The sequence below is a fragment of the Actinia tenebrosa genome, unplaced genomic scaffold (assembly GCF_029948245.1).
Source record: "Actinia tenebrosa isolate PJP-AT-01 unplaced genomic scaffold, QUT_ActTen_1.0 PGA_scaffold11__36_contigs__length_13525064, whole genome shotgun sequence".
NCBI classification, from domain to species: Eukaryota; Metazoa; Cnidaria; class Anthozoa; order Actiniaria; family Actiniidae; genus Actinia; species Actinia tenebrosa.
Genome location: NW_028292571.1, coordinates 10,041,360 through 10,055,776, shown reverse-complemented (window position 1 = coordinate 10,055,776; position 14,417 = coordinate 10,041,360). Strand labels below are relative to the sequence as shown.

At 35.7% G+C, this 14,417-nt stretch overlaps 2 protein-coding genes across 7 annotated transcripts in view; one reads left to right on the top strand and one right to left on the bottom strand.

Annotated features, from left to right (window-relative positions):
- LOC116304390 (PIH1 domain-containing protein 2) overlaps window positions 1–11,343 on the bottom strand; it is a 20,582-nt gene extending 9,239 nt beyond the window's left edge. Inside the window, exon 1 of the mRNA XM_089027822.1 lies at window positions 11,230–11,343. The gene's annotated coding sequence lies outside the window, so the exon portion shown is untranslated. The remainder of the gene's footprint in view (window positions 1–11,229) is intronic.
- LOC116304421 (uncharacterized) overlaps window positions 1–14,417 on the top strand; it is a 22,648-nt gene that overhangs the window by 2,101 nt on the left and 6,130 nt on the right. Inside the window, exons 1-8 of one of the 6 annotated variants that reach the window (XM_089027797.1) lie at window positions 743–804; window positions 8,197–8,417; window positions 9,166–9,316; window positions 10,065–10,189; window positions 11,567–11,738; window positions 12,322–12,488; window positions 13,171–13,392; window positions 14,279–14,411. In XM_089027797.1, the coding sequence (XP_088883923.1) occupies window positions 8,216–8,417; window positions 9,166–9,316; window positions 10,065–10,189; window positions 11,567–11,738; window positions 12,322–12,488; window positions 13,171–13,392; window positions 14,279–14,411 (1,172 nt within the window). In that variant the 5' untranslated portion in view covers window positions 743–804; window positions 8,197–8,215. Of the gene's footprint in view, window positions 1–742; window positions 805–2,431; window positions 2,572–4,808; window positions 5,058–6,214; window positions 6,236–6,572; window positions 6,628–8,196; window positions 8,418–9,165; window positions 9,317–10,064; window positions 10,190–11,566; window positions 11,739–12,321; window positions 12,489–13,170; window positions 13,393–14,278; window positions 14,412–14,417 lie in introns of those variants that run through there. The other 5 variants (XM_089027795.1, XM_089027799.1, XM_089027800.1 and 2 more) reach the window with 5 other exon arrangements.

Genomic DNA, 14,417 nt, shown 5'->3' with positions numbered 1-14,417 from the left:
GAAGAGAAGCAGAAGAAGAGAAGAGAAGAGAAGAGAAGAGAAGAGAAGAGAACACAGCAAAAAAAAAACAGCACAGGAGGTCCATCGATCGTGATAAGCTGATGTTATTCCTTTATCTAGCATGGTAACAGTGTCTAAACAAAACACTCACCCAATCCTCGACACACGCACACTTTTCACGTCACCCCCTGCAATGATGAGACACACGGCACTGACAATGGATTGGCATCAATATTATCTACACGCGACCCATGCATATATGTTACGATGTTATTAATCATTATCTTTGAGTATAAATACAAACAAACAAGGAACAAACTATTTAAGAAGTAGACTAACAATATTCCCATAAAAAGTTCCACAGAAAAAGACTACTTTATAAACTATGATAACAGAGTGATAATAATATTTGAACCAAATCACACCAAATCAATAATATAGACCCCTTCCACTGAGTCCCGAGAGGAATTGTTCTGGGGGACCAAACAATGGATTTTTTTGGCATAAGCAAATTAAATATGACCTATTATTTTGTCCCCCAGAACGCTTCCACTAGGAGATCAATGCTAGGGGGTCTATTGAGCAAGGTTTTTTACAACCTGTCATCAGATGTATATTTTTTGCCAAAAATTATGAATAATGTCGTTCAAATATGACAATGGAAAAATGTCTTTTATATTGATTTGTAAATTAGAACTAATTAATGAATATAATGCAGCGAAGAATAGAAAAAACGAAAGCGAAATTGCTACGTGTATAGTGAGCTTGGAAACTCGAAGAAAATGATAGTAACGACAGATTAAGGTTTGAAAACTGTGTTTGCATAATTTCTTTTAGTTTATATTATAATTTTCTTTTTAAGTAAATGGCGGGGTTTTTTTTAGTTTCTTTCTTCCTTTTTTTTTTTTTTTTTTTTTTTTTTTTTTTTTGTAAGTTAAATTTACGATAAATATAAACTTATAAAAAGTATTTTCAAATTTCCTACATACATAAGTTCCCATAAGTATTTCTCTAAAATAATTTTATATGTTCCTACCATCACTTCCCCAGTTACGGGGCTCTTTCGTGAGGTTCGCTACAACTTACTACTACTACATTCACCATTTACAACAATCAACGAACTCAAGTTAATTTTTATGGAGGAAAGAATACCGGAGTATCCGGAGAAAAACCCTCGAGGCAAAGGAGAAAAACGACCACATTAGTAATGCTAACATTTGTACTATTTTCTCATCATACACAGCTGTTTTTACTTATTTTAAATATATAATTTTTTTAACATATCATTTAAATATATTAACTTTTAGCCCAATATAAAATAGATCAAATAAGCTAAAAATAAAATACCTTTCCTCTAGATATAGAATATCGAATCCTTTATGTGTTTTTTTTTTTTTTTTTTTAACCGGTGACTTATAAGAGTTTAAGTGGGATGTAAGTTATTGTAAACGTTACTTATCGCATCTCTTATTCCATAGAATTGATGTATCAACGTAATGACTTTTTTGTAGTTGGTTAATATTGTAATGCAGTGAAAAACTATAAAATGGAAATTATATATTATGGAGATGGATTACAACCGGAGAGCTTGAAATTCTGCAAATATAATGAATATAAAACTTAAATAAAGTAGATTACGAAAAAGGGGACAATTACTGAAGAGAGAGAGAAAGGGAAACAGAGAAGGAGAGAGAGAAAGAGAGAGGAGGGAGAGAAGAGGAAAGAGAGAGGAGAAGCAGGAGGAGGAGAGAAAGAGAGAGGATGGTGACGAGAAAGAAGAGAAGGACGGCATCCCCCCACCATAACGCCTCGCCCTCTCCCTGAGACCCAAAGAGAGAGGAGAGAGAAGACGAAGAGAAGAGGATGGGAGAGAAAAAGAGAGAGAGAGAGAACAGTAGGAAGACTCCGAGAGTGAAGAGAGACGAGGAAGCGAGAAGACAGATCGGAGAGAACGAACGCACGACGGATGGAGGCAGAGAGAAGCGGGAGAGAAGAGGAGAGAAGGAGAGGGAGAGAATAGAGAGAGGAGGGAGAGAAAGAGAGAGGAGGGAGAGAAAGAGAGAGGAGGGAGAGAAAAGACGAGAGAGAGAGAGAGAGAGAAGAGAGGAGGGAGAGAGAGAGAGATGAGAGAGAGAGAGAGAGAGAGAGAGAGAGAGAGCAGGGAGAGAAAGTGAGAGGAGGAAGAGAAAGAGAGAGAGAGAGAGAGAGAGAGAGAGATAGAGGGAGAGAGAGGAGCGAGAGAAAGAGAGGGAGAGAAATATAGAGAGATAGATTTCTTCATTTATATCACATTTCTCTTTCTAAAATAAATACCAAAAATTATTATTTACCCAGTCGATTGCTTCTGGTAAGTGTCAATTTTAAACTGGTTCCTGCGTCAATAAAATTTTAAAAAACAATTCATAAAAACGTCAGGCTTCGAGTACGTTAATTAACATATGTAAGTCTGTTTAACTCTGTGTGGGACAGTGGAATCCGAACAGATGATATATGTATGGACTCTAGTGAATAGGACGACATTAACTGACACGTCTTCGCAACAGCGGCCACGTTAAGACGGTGAGATTCGAGGTGAGTTAAATTATTTATAGCATGATGGTTTTAGAATAATATATTTGGTGTTTAATTCGGTCTGAGAAGTTCTGAGATATAGAATATTTATTTTATTGTTTTCTTTTGATCTATTATGTAAGCATTAGTTTTAGCTGGGGAATATTCGTATATATTTTTAAGAAATTAAGGATTTTTTGTCAAACATAGTTGTCTATAATCCACTAACAATAATCACTACCACATTTAATCTTCTTGGATGTCCTTATCGTTCTCTTCTCTAACCCAAACAAGAGTCTTTATTGTATCTCAAAGACAATGAATATAAAAAGACAGTGCACCTAGAATAATATACAATACCAAAAGCTGTTAACAGTACGTTTAATTGATTTTCCTTGATATCTCCGATAATCTTGTATTGAAAAGTTAGCAAATCTAAAAAGGATACTATAAGAAATCATCTTAAATATTTTCTAATTTTGAACATTGCACAATCTAGCAATCTCGAAAACGAAACGGAAAAAAATCGGTTTTACTTTATTTGTGTAAATTGTTAACATACGGAGTTTTTAGTTTCGTGTTTTTATTCTATTTTATCGGGACAATAATTCCCTGTAGTTAACTTGAAATACTAATTATTTTTTCGTCTTGGAAAATATTATTTGAAGCAAGTAGTTTAGCAATTACCCGCTGTCAAATGCCTCCTGCCACGGAGGAGATCAAAATTTCTGCATCAAATTAAACGAATTAAAAAAACAAATGCTCTCACAAATTCAATTAAAGAAATATCACTTTTAAAAAGAAACACGATGCTACTTAAAAGCTCGAAAAGAATAGATTCTTGACATTAAAAGGGATTTAGTTTACTTAAGTTGAAAAGGTTTCTCAAATAAGAACCCTCTTTATGTAAATATAATATTAATAGTGTTGGATTATGTATCAGTTTGTTATTTGTTTGTCTTGAGGACTTCTGCTATCGAGGTTGGATTTACTTAGGTCGAAAACGCTAAACCAAACGCCAAACCCTATTAGCCGCACCTTACTATCATTCCCACTACTATTATTATTATTATTATTGTTTGTTTGTTTGTTTGTCTTTTTCTTTTTCTTCTTCCTCTTCCTCTTCCTCTTCTTCTTCTTCTTATTCTTCTTCTTCTTTCTTCTTCTTCTTCTTCTTTCTTCTTCTTCTTTCTTCTTCTTCTTCTTCTCTTCTTCTTTCTTCTTCTTCTTCTTCTTCTTCTTTTTCTTCTTCTTCTCCTTCTTCTTCTTCTTCTTTCTCTCTTATACTTTGTCTTCGCAATATTTTTGTTTCTACTTGTCTATCCAATTGTTAAACGAGTGCCGTAAGCTATTTATATCATTATTCTAGCATAAAAAAGTCAGTAAGATACAAATAAAAAATCTCAAAAAAAAAAAAAAACGCCGCTATTAAAAGCTAATACATCGTAATAAACCTAGTCTCCCCCACAGCCGCTTTCAGTGTCATCAAGCGTTGCGTGACGACACTGAAAGCGGCTGTTGGGGGAGACTATAATAAGCCACGCTCGAAAAAAATTAAAAACCATCATCAAAACCTCAGCTATGAATTACGCCGTTGTCAAAAGCCAATGAATCGTAACAAACCACGCTCGAAAAATAAGTGAAAATCTTCATCAAACCCTAATAGTTTTGTGTTGTGTTATGTTGTTTCAGTTTGTTATTGTTTTACCTTTAAGATCGCCCTTCGTGTGATATCAATTATTGCAGGAAAATTATCAATTATATGCTAATAATTTGAGTCTTAGTTTTGATGAGACATGTTTAGTTTATAGTTTTTAAAATGTTTTAAAAGTTTATGAAATTGAAAATTTAAGACATGCATGCACTAAGAAACAGTTTAGTTCATTTATACATCTATCCCATTTATCCATTCATTTATAGTTCGTTTATGAATCTATCCTATTTATAACAACCATCCATCCATCCTGGCATCCAATTGTTTATTGTTCAAAATCGACTCTGGCTAGAGAAACATGGCAATCGATCACCGTGACTCCTTTCAAATCAAATTCAACCAAAAGAAAATACGGGTCAAATTGTTCCACATTTACATCTAATCGCAAGAACGTTGTCATATCAAAATATATACAAAAAAAAAAAGTATATTCAATAGAAATATTTTTAAAATTAATCTTAATTTCTACGTCCCCCTAAATTGATGAAAATAGCTGTTATACACTTATTTCAATAAAGTTAGTCACCTGAAAAGCTACGAAGCTGAGACCGACAAGGATTATGGGTAGATACATTTTACATGTTTCAACCGCTTGATAACTGTTGATGGACTTGAGATCTTCTACCAGTTACAGTCTCACCTCCTCTGAACATCCTCAACTGCTGCAGTTAGTGTCAAAAGCTTTACTTGTTGGATATAAAACATTTCCCATGATTCTCAGCGATCACAGCTTTCTAGGTTTTTGGTGACTAACTTTATTGAAATAAGTATATGACAACGTTAACGTAATCAGGTGTGTCTTTGCATGTCATAACTATAACTTTATTTAATGATTTTACAGAAGTCAATAGTAACTATTTGATAGATTAGAAATTGAAAGTATATTAATCGTCCTATTATTCTTTCTGCTAATACATGTGTTAGTGAAGGAAGGAAGGAAGTAAGGAAAGAAGGAAGGAAGGAAGGAAGGAAGGAAGGAAGGAAGGAAGGAAGGAAGGAAGGAAGGAAGGAAGGAAGGAAGGAAGGAAGGAAGGAAGGAAGGAAGAAGATTAAAAATGATAACGTACTTGCAATCCGGTTTATACGTAATTGAAGGTTTACACCCTTTCCCAAGAGAATTAAATAACAAAAGACACGGCGGCCATGTTGGAGGATATAACAAAAGAATTAATTGACAATTCTTTCGTCAAGTTCCTCAAACATGGCCGCCGTGAAAACCATCAATATATACGGTATGAGTGCATGGCCGTGTTGTTTCCGATATACAATCTCAAGGCGTGGAGAGTTTGTATATTGGATACAACACGGAAACGAATATTGTATATTACTTTCACAAAAAATTTTCAAGATAAAAGTGAATCTGCACAAGAAAATCCATCTTAGAGTTTATGCAAATGAATACGATTCTGTATCTGATTTACAAAACTCTTCACGGTCTTGATTTCTATTGTGTTTTCCTCATGAATTATTAATGAGTTTGCTCTGGACTAATGTATACAAAGTAAAAATTACCAGCTATATTTTAGAGAGGGTGACCAATGACAGTTGCCAACTAAGCATTGATAAACGTGTGCCCCTATTTCTTTAAAGGAGAAGGAATCGCCATTTTACCAGGTCTTCCGAGCCATTGCAAACTGAGATTTAACAGAGATCTATACCAAACCAGTTTCCCGCCATTTTAATCTAGCTAACCATTCTCTTTTTCTGACTTTCTTTGATTAACGGCAACAATGATTGTCGCAAGACCAAAGAAATGCGGCTTATTCACCTGTTGGGCACTCTTAGTCCCAACAAAATTAATGAACGCTTTGCTTTTAACTAACCCACTCTTTTGTCTTTTTATTGTTTCTTTCGTTTCTTTGCCCACCTTGTTCTCATTGGTTTCTTTTGTCTCGTTCTCATTATATAAACACTCCTTTCTACCACTTCTTGCTCGTTTACTCCCACGAAGGACTAGCGTCTGAAACGTCAGTAAGTTTTTTCATCTTTTCATGGTATAAAATTGACCATTTTGTCATTACTGATTCATTAGAAACACCGACGCAGCTCACACTAGTTTTTAGCTAGTTATATCTTCTTGAGAGGAAATACGAAGCATGATAATAGAACTAAGTGTAAATCCGGCCGAAGATTAATGAATACCTTATAATTAAGGCTCAATATAAATGTTGCTACAATAATTCTCCTATTTAAAACAGAGCTTTGGCGCCCATTAACTAAACACCTATAAAATGTACAACATATTTACATGAATATTTCCGTTTCTATGAGAACATTAACTTAATCTATGTCGTTGAACGTGCTCCACAAATACATCGTCCAAGGTTCTTGTTAGTGACAATTAAAATTGGGTCATATTTCTGGTAAGACTTGCATTTATTTTATTCATATTTTTATGGTATAAACTAACTTTTACTGAATTCACTAATCAAAATCAGTCATTATCTTAGATATCACAAATGACAAAAAAAAAAATTCATTCTCAAAAATTAGTTTTTAATTAGATTTTTCTTTACTCGGTGCGTTAATTTAATGACCTACTTTTAGTCGACTGAAAGAATAAATATTCGTAAGTTTATATTCTGTTACTTCATTTTATAATACGGTTAAAGGGCCCACTTAAAAAGTAAAGTAAGACAGGTGTAATAGAGAACTTGCAACAAAATAATATATTGGTATTAGTTCATACATATATTTAAAGATTTGTTAAACTGTTTGCCAATAGTTAATTCGTTTTTGAAGCGATATATGTTGGTTAAGAGTGATAATGCAGAAATTCAAAAGCTTTATCTAGTAAAGACGAATTCTTGCAAATTTTATAATGACTACATAATGTTAAGACTATTCTATAGTTTTCATTGAGTTCATAATTATTTTTGAAACTAGTTTTATATGTTGATATATACATTGCAATATTTTTAACGACCTATTGTTTTCGTTATATGCAATTGGAAAATATTTTCTTTTTTTAGTTTCTATTGTCATTATTTATTTATTATTCATTCATTCGTTCGTCCATTCATTCATTCATTCATTCGTTCGTTCGTTCGTTCGTTCGTTCGTTCGTTCGTTCGTCCATTCATTCATTCACTCATTCATTTATTTACTCATTTATTTACTCATTTATTTACTCATTTATTTACTCATTTATTTACTCATTTATTTACTCATTTATTTACTCATTTATTTACTCATTTATTTACTCATTTATTTACTCATTTATTTACTCATTTATTTACTTACTTATTTACTTACTTATTTACTTTTATTTTTAATTTTTTATGTTTTGTAATTCTTCTCTTTTTTTTTTTTTGTAATTTTTATTCATTTTTTTTTTTTTTTAAATATATCGTGGTAGCTTAATATACAACTAATTATAATAATTGAAATTGAGCGCGCGCGCTCACTAAATTCATTCGTAGAAAGAATGCGCGCGAACAATGTCAACGAACGTCCTTTAAATGATTGGCCAACACACGTCAGGAATCGATATTCTTATTTCCTTATTACTGTCCACGTTTCATTCCCTAGAGTATCATTTCTTTGTTTAATGGTTGTGCATGCGAAGACACACGAATATGGATATAACGCAAATGAAGAATATTATTCTCAAGGGAACGAAACGTGTTTTTTTAATGGGAAAAAAATGCAGCATGACGTATTAGCCCCTCCGAGGTTTGGGGGAAAACGTGGTCGAGTTGGCATCACAGTGCTTTGTTGGAATCTTTTAGGAGTCATTCGTCCAAGATGGCGACTATTTTGACCCCTAAAATAGTCTTAAAATGCATTCAAATGCCAACTCAATAGGTACATTTCTTCATCTACAATTCATTTTATCTTCGAACTTTCATACCTTTTTTCACCTAACAATTTTTTAAACGAGAAAGGTTTGCTCAAAGTCTCGTGTATAAACGGCATTGTTGTTTTTTTAGGAATAGCTGATCAAGTACGATGGATCCAGGTCTAGCTATTCTTCTCAGACAAATACAGTACCATCTGTATGTGTTGAGAGTTGATTGGTGGAAGATGCCGGTTCTGCTTGTCATGGCTTACACCTTATATCATAGGGACCGCCTTATGGACAATAATCTGTTTGACTCCTACCCTGATACTCTCCCAAAAATAAAACAGAAATGCAACGATCCTATCCTAGGTAAGCTAATAATACGACAAACATTTATCGAACCTTGCCTCTGGGTTGATCTAAGTCAGGGAGTGAGACTAACTCATAGATCGACCCCTGAAACAACCTCTGGGCTGATCATAGTCAGGGCATGACTAACTCTCAGATCGAACCCTGAAACAACCTCTGGGCTGATCTAAGTCAGGGCATGACTAACTCACAGATCAAACCCTGAAACAACCTCTGGGCTGATCTAAATCAGGGCACAGTTAATTCACAGATCGAACCCTGAAACAACCTCTGGGCTGATCTAAGTCAGGGCATGGCTAACTCACAGATTGAACCCTGAAGCAACCTCTGGGCTGATCTAAGTCAGGGCACGGCTAACTCTCAGATGGAACCCTGAAGCAACCTCTGGGCTGATCATAGTCAGGGCATGACTAACTCACAGATCAAACCCTGAAACAACCTCTGGGCTGATCTAAGTCAGGGCACGGCTAACTCACAGATCGAATATAAGTTTGGCGTGATAAGCTAGAATGGACTATTCTTGAAAGTATCCTATGCGCGGCTAAAATATAAATACAAACGAAAGTAGAGTTTTTCTCGGTGTTATATTTGTGGCACTTTTTTTCTAAATTTAAACATATTTATTTTCTGCATTTTCTCCAAGACCTTAAAGTTCATCTAGGGAGATTACACGTGTGGCATTTCTTTTGTACTAGCTGCGCGTTGAGTGCACTACCCATTTCAAAGTCTAGTATGTTTTTTCCCTCAGGGAATGGATATATCGGTTGTTACAAAAAGGGAGAGATGGTCAAGGCCGGTTTTATCAACGTGTACAAAAGTTCCTCTATGACTCCTGAGATGTGTGTAACAAAATGCAAAGATTCTGGCTTTCCGTATGCTGCTATTTTCGAAGGAAACTCGTAAGTACTACCATCGATGTTTGCATGTAAAAACAGATTATTATCATCAAATCTAAAGCTGAATAAGCTCAATGAGCATGGCTACAACACTGAGGCATGGAAACGAGTTTCGCTTACCACGACCCAAAACTAACTGGGGAAAACAAACAATGCAGTATCAAGCCATGAAAGAATGGAACAATCTGAGTGACACACTTAAACAATGTTCTAAGATAAGCCATTTTAAATCGAATTTCTTTTAAACCTGTAAACCTAAATAATTTGAACTTTTCATCTTTTAGGCATTTTTACATGCTAGTAATAATGATGTTGACTTTTCATTAATTTTCTTTTTACATATTATTGTCAAAATATCTTATTTATTAGGACCGTCTCGAAAATCACATTTATAAGTGAAGAAGCTTCCTGTTAAAATATGAATGTAAATTAAAAAGAGTTATCAAACATAGGTCGTCGTAATACCAATGAAGATCGTTAGAACGAGGATTCTGATTGGTTATAATAGCAAAAAAAATATTGAGTGAGTTAGCAAGTTGATATTGTGGTTTCGACTTCTGTAACTCTATAGACAATCCCCATTATATCTTATTCAATCCGAAACTCATAAAAGAGTTGGAACGTGCAACAACCATACAATTTTTTGTACGATTCTTCGCAATATTCAGCTTCTTTCGCTATACTGAATGAAATGGGGATTGAAAATGAATATCTTTTTACCAACAATAATTTTTGAATTCTCTCTTAACAGGTGCTTATGTGGTAACGATTACCCCACCAAAGCAAAAGGGCGAACATGCGACTGCAGAAAGAAATGCAAAGGAGACAAGAAAAAGATTTGTGGAGGAAGAAAACATGTTTCTTTATATAAAACACGTAGGTAACATCACAGAGATAAACCCTTGCATCTTCCTTCGCCAGACACACACAAGGGCGCACCTTATTGTATACTGACTGATTCCGAGTGAAAATAGGACGTTTGCACGATGGCGTCATTTGACTCCCACTACCATAATACTTCGCGAATATTCTTTCTTATTTAAATTCGTATCCCTTTATGAGAATAGTATGACAATTGGTGCTCGTTAACTGAACAAAAGAGATTGCACAAGGGAGTCTGTTAGTAGAAGTCAATGACGCAATCATGCAAATGTCTTATTAGCTAAAATTTCAAAAGATAAGCGATTCTTCTCCCCCCGGAAACAAGGCTGGCTTACATCTCACTGTTTGGGTCTCGGCTTCAAATCTTGAACTCAACACCACATATGAATAGGATAATAGGGTTTGTTAGCTCTCTTTCTTCGATTCTATAAGCACATTCGCACACTTTTCCCCAGATAAAATTGTCGTTAAAATATTTAAAGTGCTACTACGATGAAAATCGCTCAAACTTGGATTCAGCTTCCTAAAAATACTCTTTAAAGGTCCAATAATCACTGTATGAAGTGTTTTCTCGATATTCAGGACAAAAGTATGATATTTTTACGATTATTTTTTGGAGTCTGTGACGTCATACACTCAACATCGAACATCGCTCCATACATTTCTTTGTAGTTTATGATCAAAATATCAGTAGTAAAGGGAGAAAGAAATACCCAAACACCCCAAAATATAAATTATAGTCACAAGTAATGTGAAATAAGCACATTAGCCACCCTTTGGGCTTCATAGGAATAAAATAAATTAAGGATTTATATACAAAGAAATATATGTAGCAATGTTTGATGTTGAGTGTATGACGTCACAGACTCCAAAAAATAATCGTAAAAATTTCATACTTTCGTCCTGAATATCGAGAAAACACTTCATACAGTGATTATTGGACCTTTAAAGAGTATTCTTAGGAAGTTTCAGCTGAATCCAAGTTTGAGCGATTTTCGTCGTAGTAGCACTTTAACAATATTTGGAAAGCTTACCTAATTTGAAAGAGGACAGTTTCCTTTTTGATAATTTTTTCGCCATTCAAAGATCTAAAACGTCCAAAATATGAACAAAACCTTGCAGATATAATAGCGATAAACATTTAGAATTGTCCGCCATTTTGAATTTTGCTGAGGAACCTGGTACTTGGCAAAGGAAGCCCGAAATTTATAAAAGCACAGGGATCCCGCGCGTACGACATTAATTTAATATGGCGGTTTTCATAAGGGCGTCCAGTTTTCCACCCTTCAAAAACTATTAAACGCTTAATTCCAATTCAATCTGTAAGCTTCATGCTATCGATAAACTTTGAAGCTTTAAACTCTTTTTTAGTTTTCTGTTCTGAAGCCATGAAAGCAGCTCGTACAATTGATGGCATTTGTAATGACTTGAACCGCACGGCCATGGGAAGCCTTTATTACCGGTTTGGAAGGAACTTCGATCATTCCTACACTGTGAAGGATGTGAAGGTGCTGGAACCTAACCCACGCATCATCAGCACAAAGTAAGATACCAAGGAAGGAAGGAAGGAAGGAAGGAAGGGAGGAAGAAAGAAAGAAGAAATTTAAGGAAGGAAGGAAGGAATGAATGAAAGAAGTAAGGAAGTAAGGAAGAAAAGAAGGAAGGAAGGAAGGAAGGAGGGAAGGAAGGAAGGAAGGAAGGAAGGAAGGAAGGAAGGAAGGAAGGAAGGAAGGAAAGAAGTAAGGAAGGAAGGAAGGAAGGAAAGAAGTAAGGAAGGAAGGAAGGAAGGGAGGGAGGAAGGAAGGTACGAAGGAAAGAAGAAAGGAAGGAAGGAAGGAAGGAAGGAAGGAAGGAAGGAAGGAAGGAGGAAGGAAGTAAGGAAGGGAGGAATGTAACAACGATAAAAAGAAGGGAAGTAAGAGAAGGGAATGGGAAAAAAAGAATGAAAGAAAGGGAGAAAAGAAGGATGAATGTTAGATAGAAGGAAGGTACGAAGGAAGGAAGGATGGAAGGAAGGATGGAAGGAAGGGAGAGTGGGCAAGAAGGCGCGAGGGAAGAACGCAGGCAACCGCATTCATTAAGGAATTTTTTTTTTTCACTGCTAACATGAATACCTAATTTCCAAGGCTATTGAGGCGCGACAACTTCAAAGCAGCCCCATGGCTCAACCTCTTTGCGGTTGCCTGGGTACAGTTTATGACGCATGACTGGTTTGAACACGGCCAACCCACCCAAGAGGACCCTATTGAGGTCCCTCTAGAGACCGATGACCCACTGTATGAAAGAATGCAGGGTAAGTAAGATGGTTTTCCTGGGGTGAGGAAGAGATTGCATATTATTGAAACGTGTAATTACACATGTGTTGTATGCACGATGACGTAATTTAACTCCTACTACCATAATGCTTGGAGAATTCACCTTTTCGGCGCTTTTTCGGCGCGGATTGTGTTGCGGTCACCAAAAAGGTCGGACACTGTTCTCGGATTCCCATACAAATTCACTGAGTTTAAAGAAAAAATTTAGATAGATTTCTTTAGTTAGCTATCTTAACAGCAGAGAGAAAAGCTTCAATAAAGCTAGAAAAACGATAATTTCTTTGTATTTAGAGAACTAACTAAACAAACCAAGTAAATAGTTCATTTTAAGTCAGTACATTTGTACGGAAATCCGACAACAATGTCCGAACTTCTTGGTGACCGTAACACAATCCAACACAATTTATACCACGTGACGGCTAGCGCCGAAAAGTTGAATTTTCTTTCTTGTTGAAATTTGTATTCCTCACGAGAATGGTAAGACAATTGGGGCTAATTAACTGAACAAAAGAAAGTGCTCAGGTTAGTAGAGGTCAATGAAGCCATCATACAAACGTGAACGTCCTTTTGGCTTAGCGACAGACGGGGAATCAAATCCCCCCTACCCCATCCCGGGTAAAAAAAATGATCAGTCCCTTAAGTATATTCCTTTGGATATAGGAAAGATGTACGTCAAAAGGACTCGGCCAGATACCTGCAAAGAAGACCCCACCAGACCAAAGACCTTCCAAAACCAGGTTACTCATTGGTGGGACGCATCACAGATCTACGGGAGTGACAAGGAGACAAATGAACGAGTAAGATCGATGAAGGATGGCAAGTTGAAGGTTGACGACGAGGGGTTTATTCCAACTGATCCTAAAACTAGGATAGAAATTACGGGTAATGAGTTATGAATTATAGATTAAATGTAATATAAATTGTTAAATATGTGAAATATAAATATATTAAAAGAAATAAAGGAAACGCGTGCGTGTACTGTAAACCAATAGAGAAAATGCGACCATTTCATTATCATTTTAACCTTTAAACACTTTTTAATAGACCCTTTTCGAGTTCAAAATTACCGCTGTGTTTCTTGATTACAGACTCATTTAAGCAGGGTTAGCCTCGATTTTGTGTAGAATATTCACGTGTTCCAGTCAAGGTCCGTCGAGTTTCAAAGTGTTTGTATTGTTGAAGTTGTGCATTCTTTACTTTACCGTTGGTATTTGTGAATATTTGGACACTGATTCGAGGCTAAGCCTGTGTAAATGAGGCGGTAATCAAGAAACAAAGCGGTAATTTGGAATTCGGATGGGGTCTATTCAACCATAAGGCGCTTCTATCTTAGTAGTATAGAAATTTCATTTTCTGAATACCTGTAAGAAATAGAAAGCGCGTGCGCGCGTTGTGTGCAGTTATAAAGCACATGGCGGTTGGCAGGGAGCAAGAGAAGTGTAAGGAGAAGTACAACGCTTAGAAGAGTACAAATGAATAGGGAGGGATTATGAATGAAATAAATAGAAAATGCGCGCACGTGTGGTACCATCAAGCACGCTCCTCGATCGCGACCATAAACTGCAATTAATGAACAATTATACTGATATAAACATGTATGTAGTTTTTGGTTCTAATGGGAAAATATTATCCTAATCATCTTAAGAAAAAGTAATGCTCAAGAGAATGAAACGTGGTCTAAAATGGGAAAACATTACGCGTTGGTTGATTTGTTCAACTGACAAACTCAAAACTAGAGTTTTCAATCTGTGTATTTTAATTTCTACAGGATTCTCGAATAATTGGTGGGTTGGCCTGAGTCTTCTACACAATGCCTTCACTCATGAACATAACAGTGTCTGCGACATGTTGAAAAACAAACACCCTGGTTGGTCCGATCAGAAAATCTATGACACTGCGAGGTATGT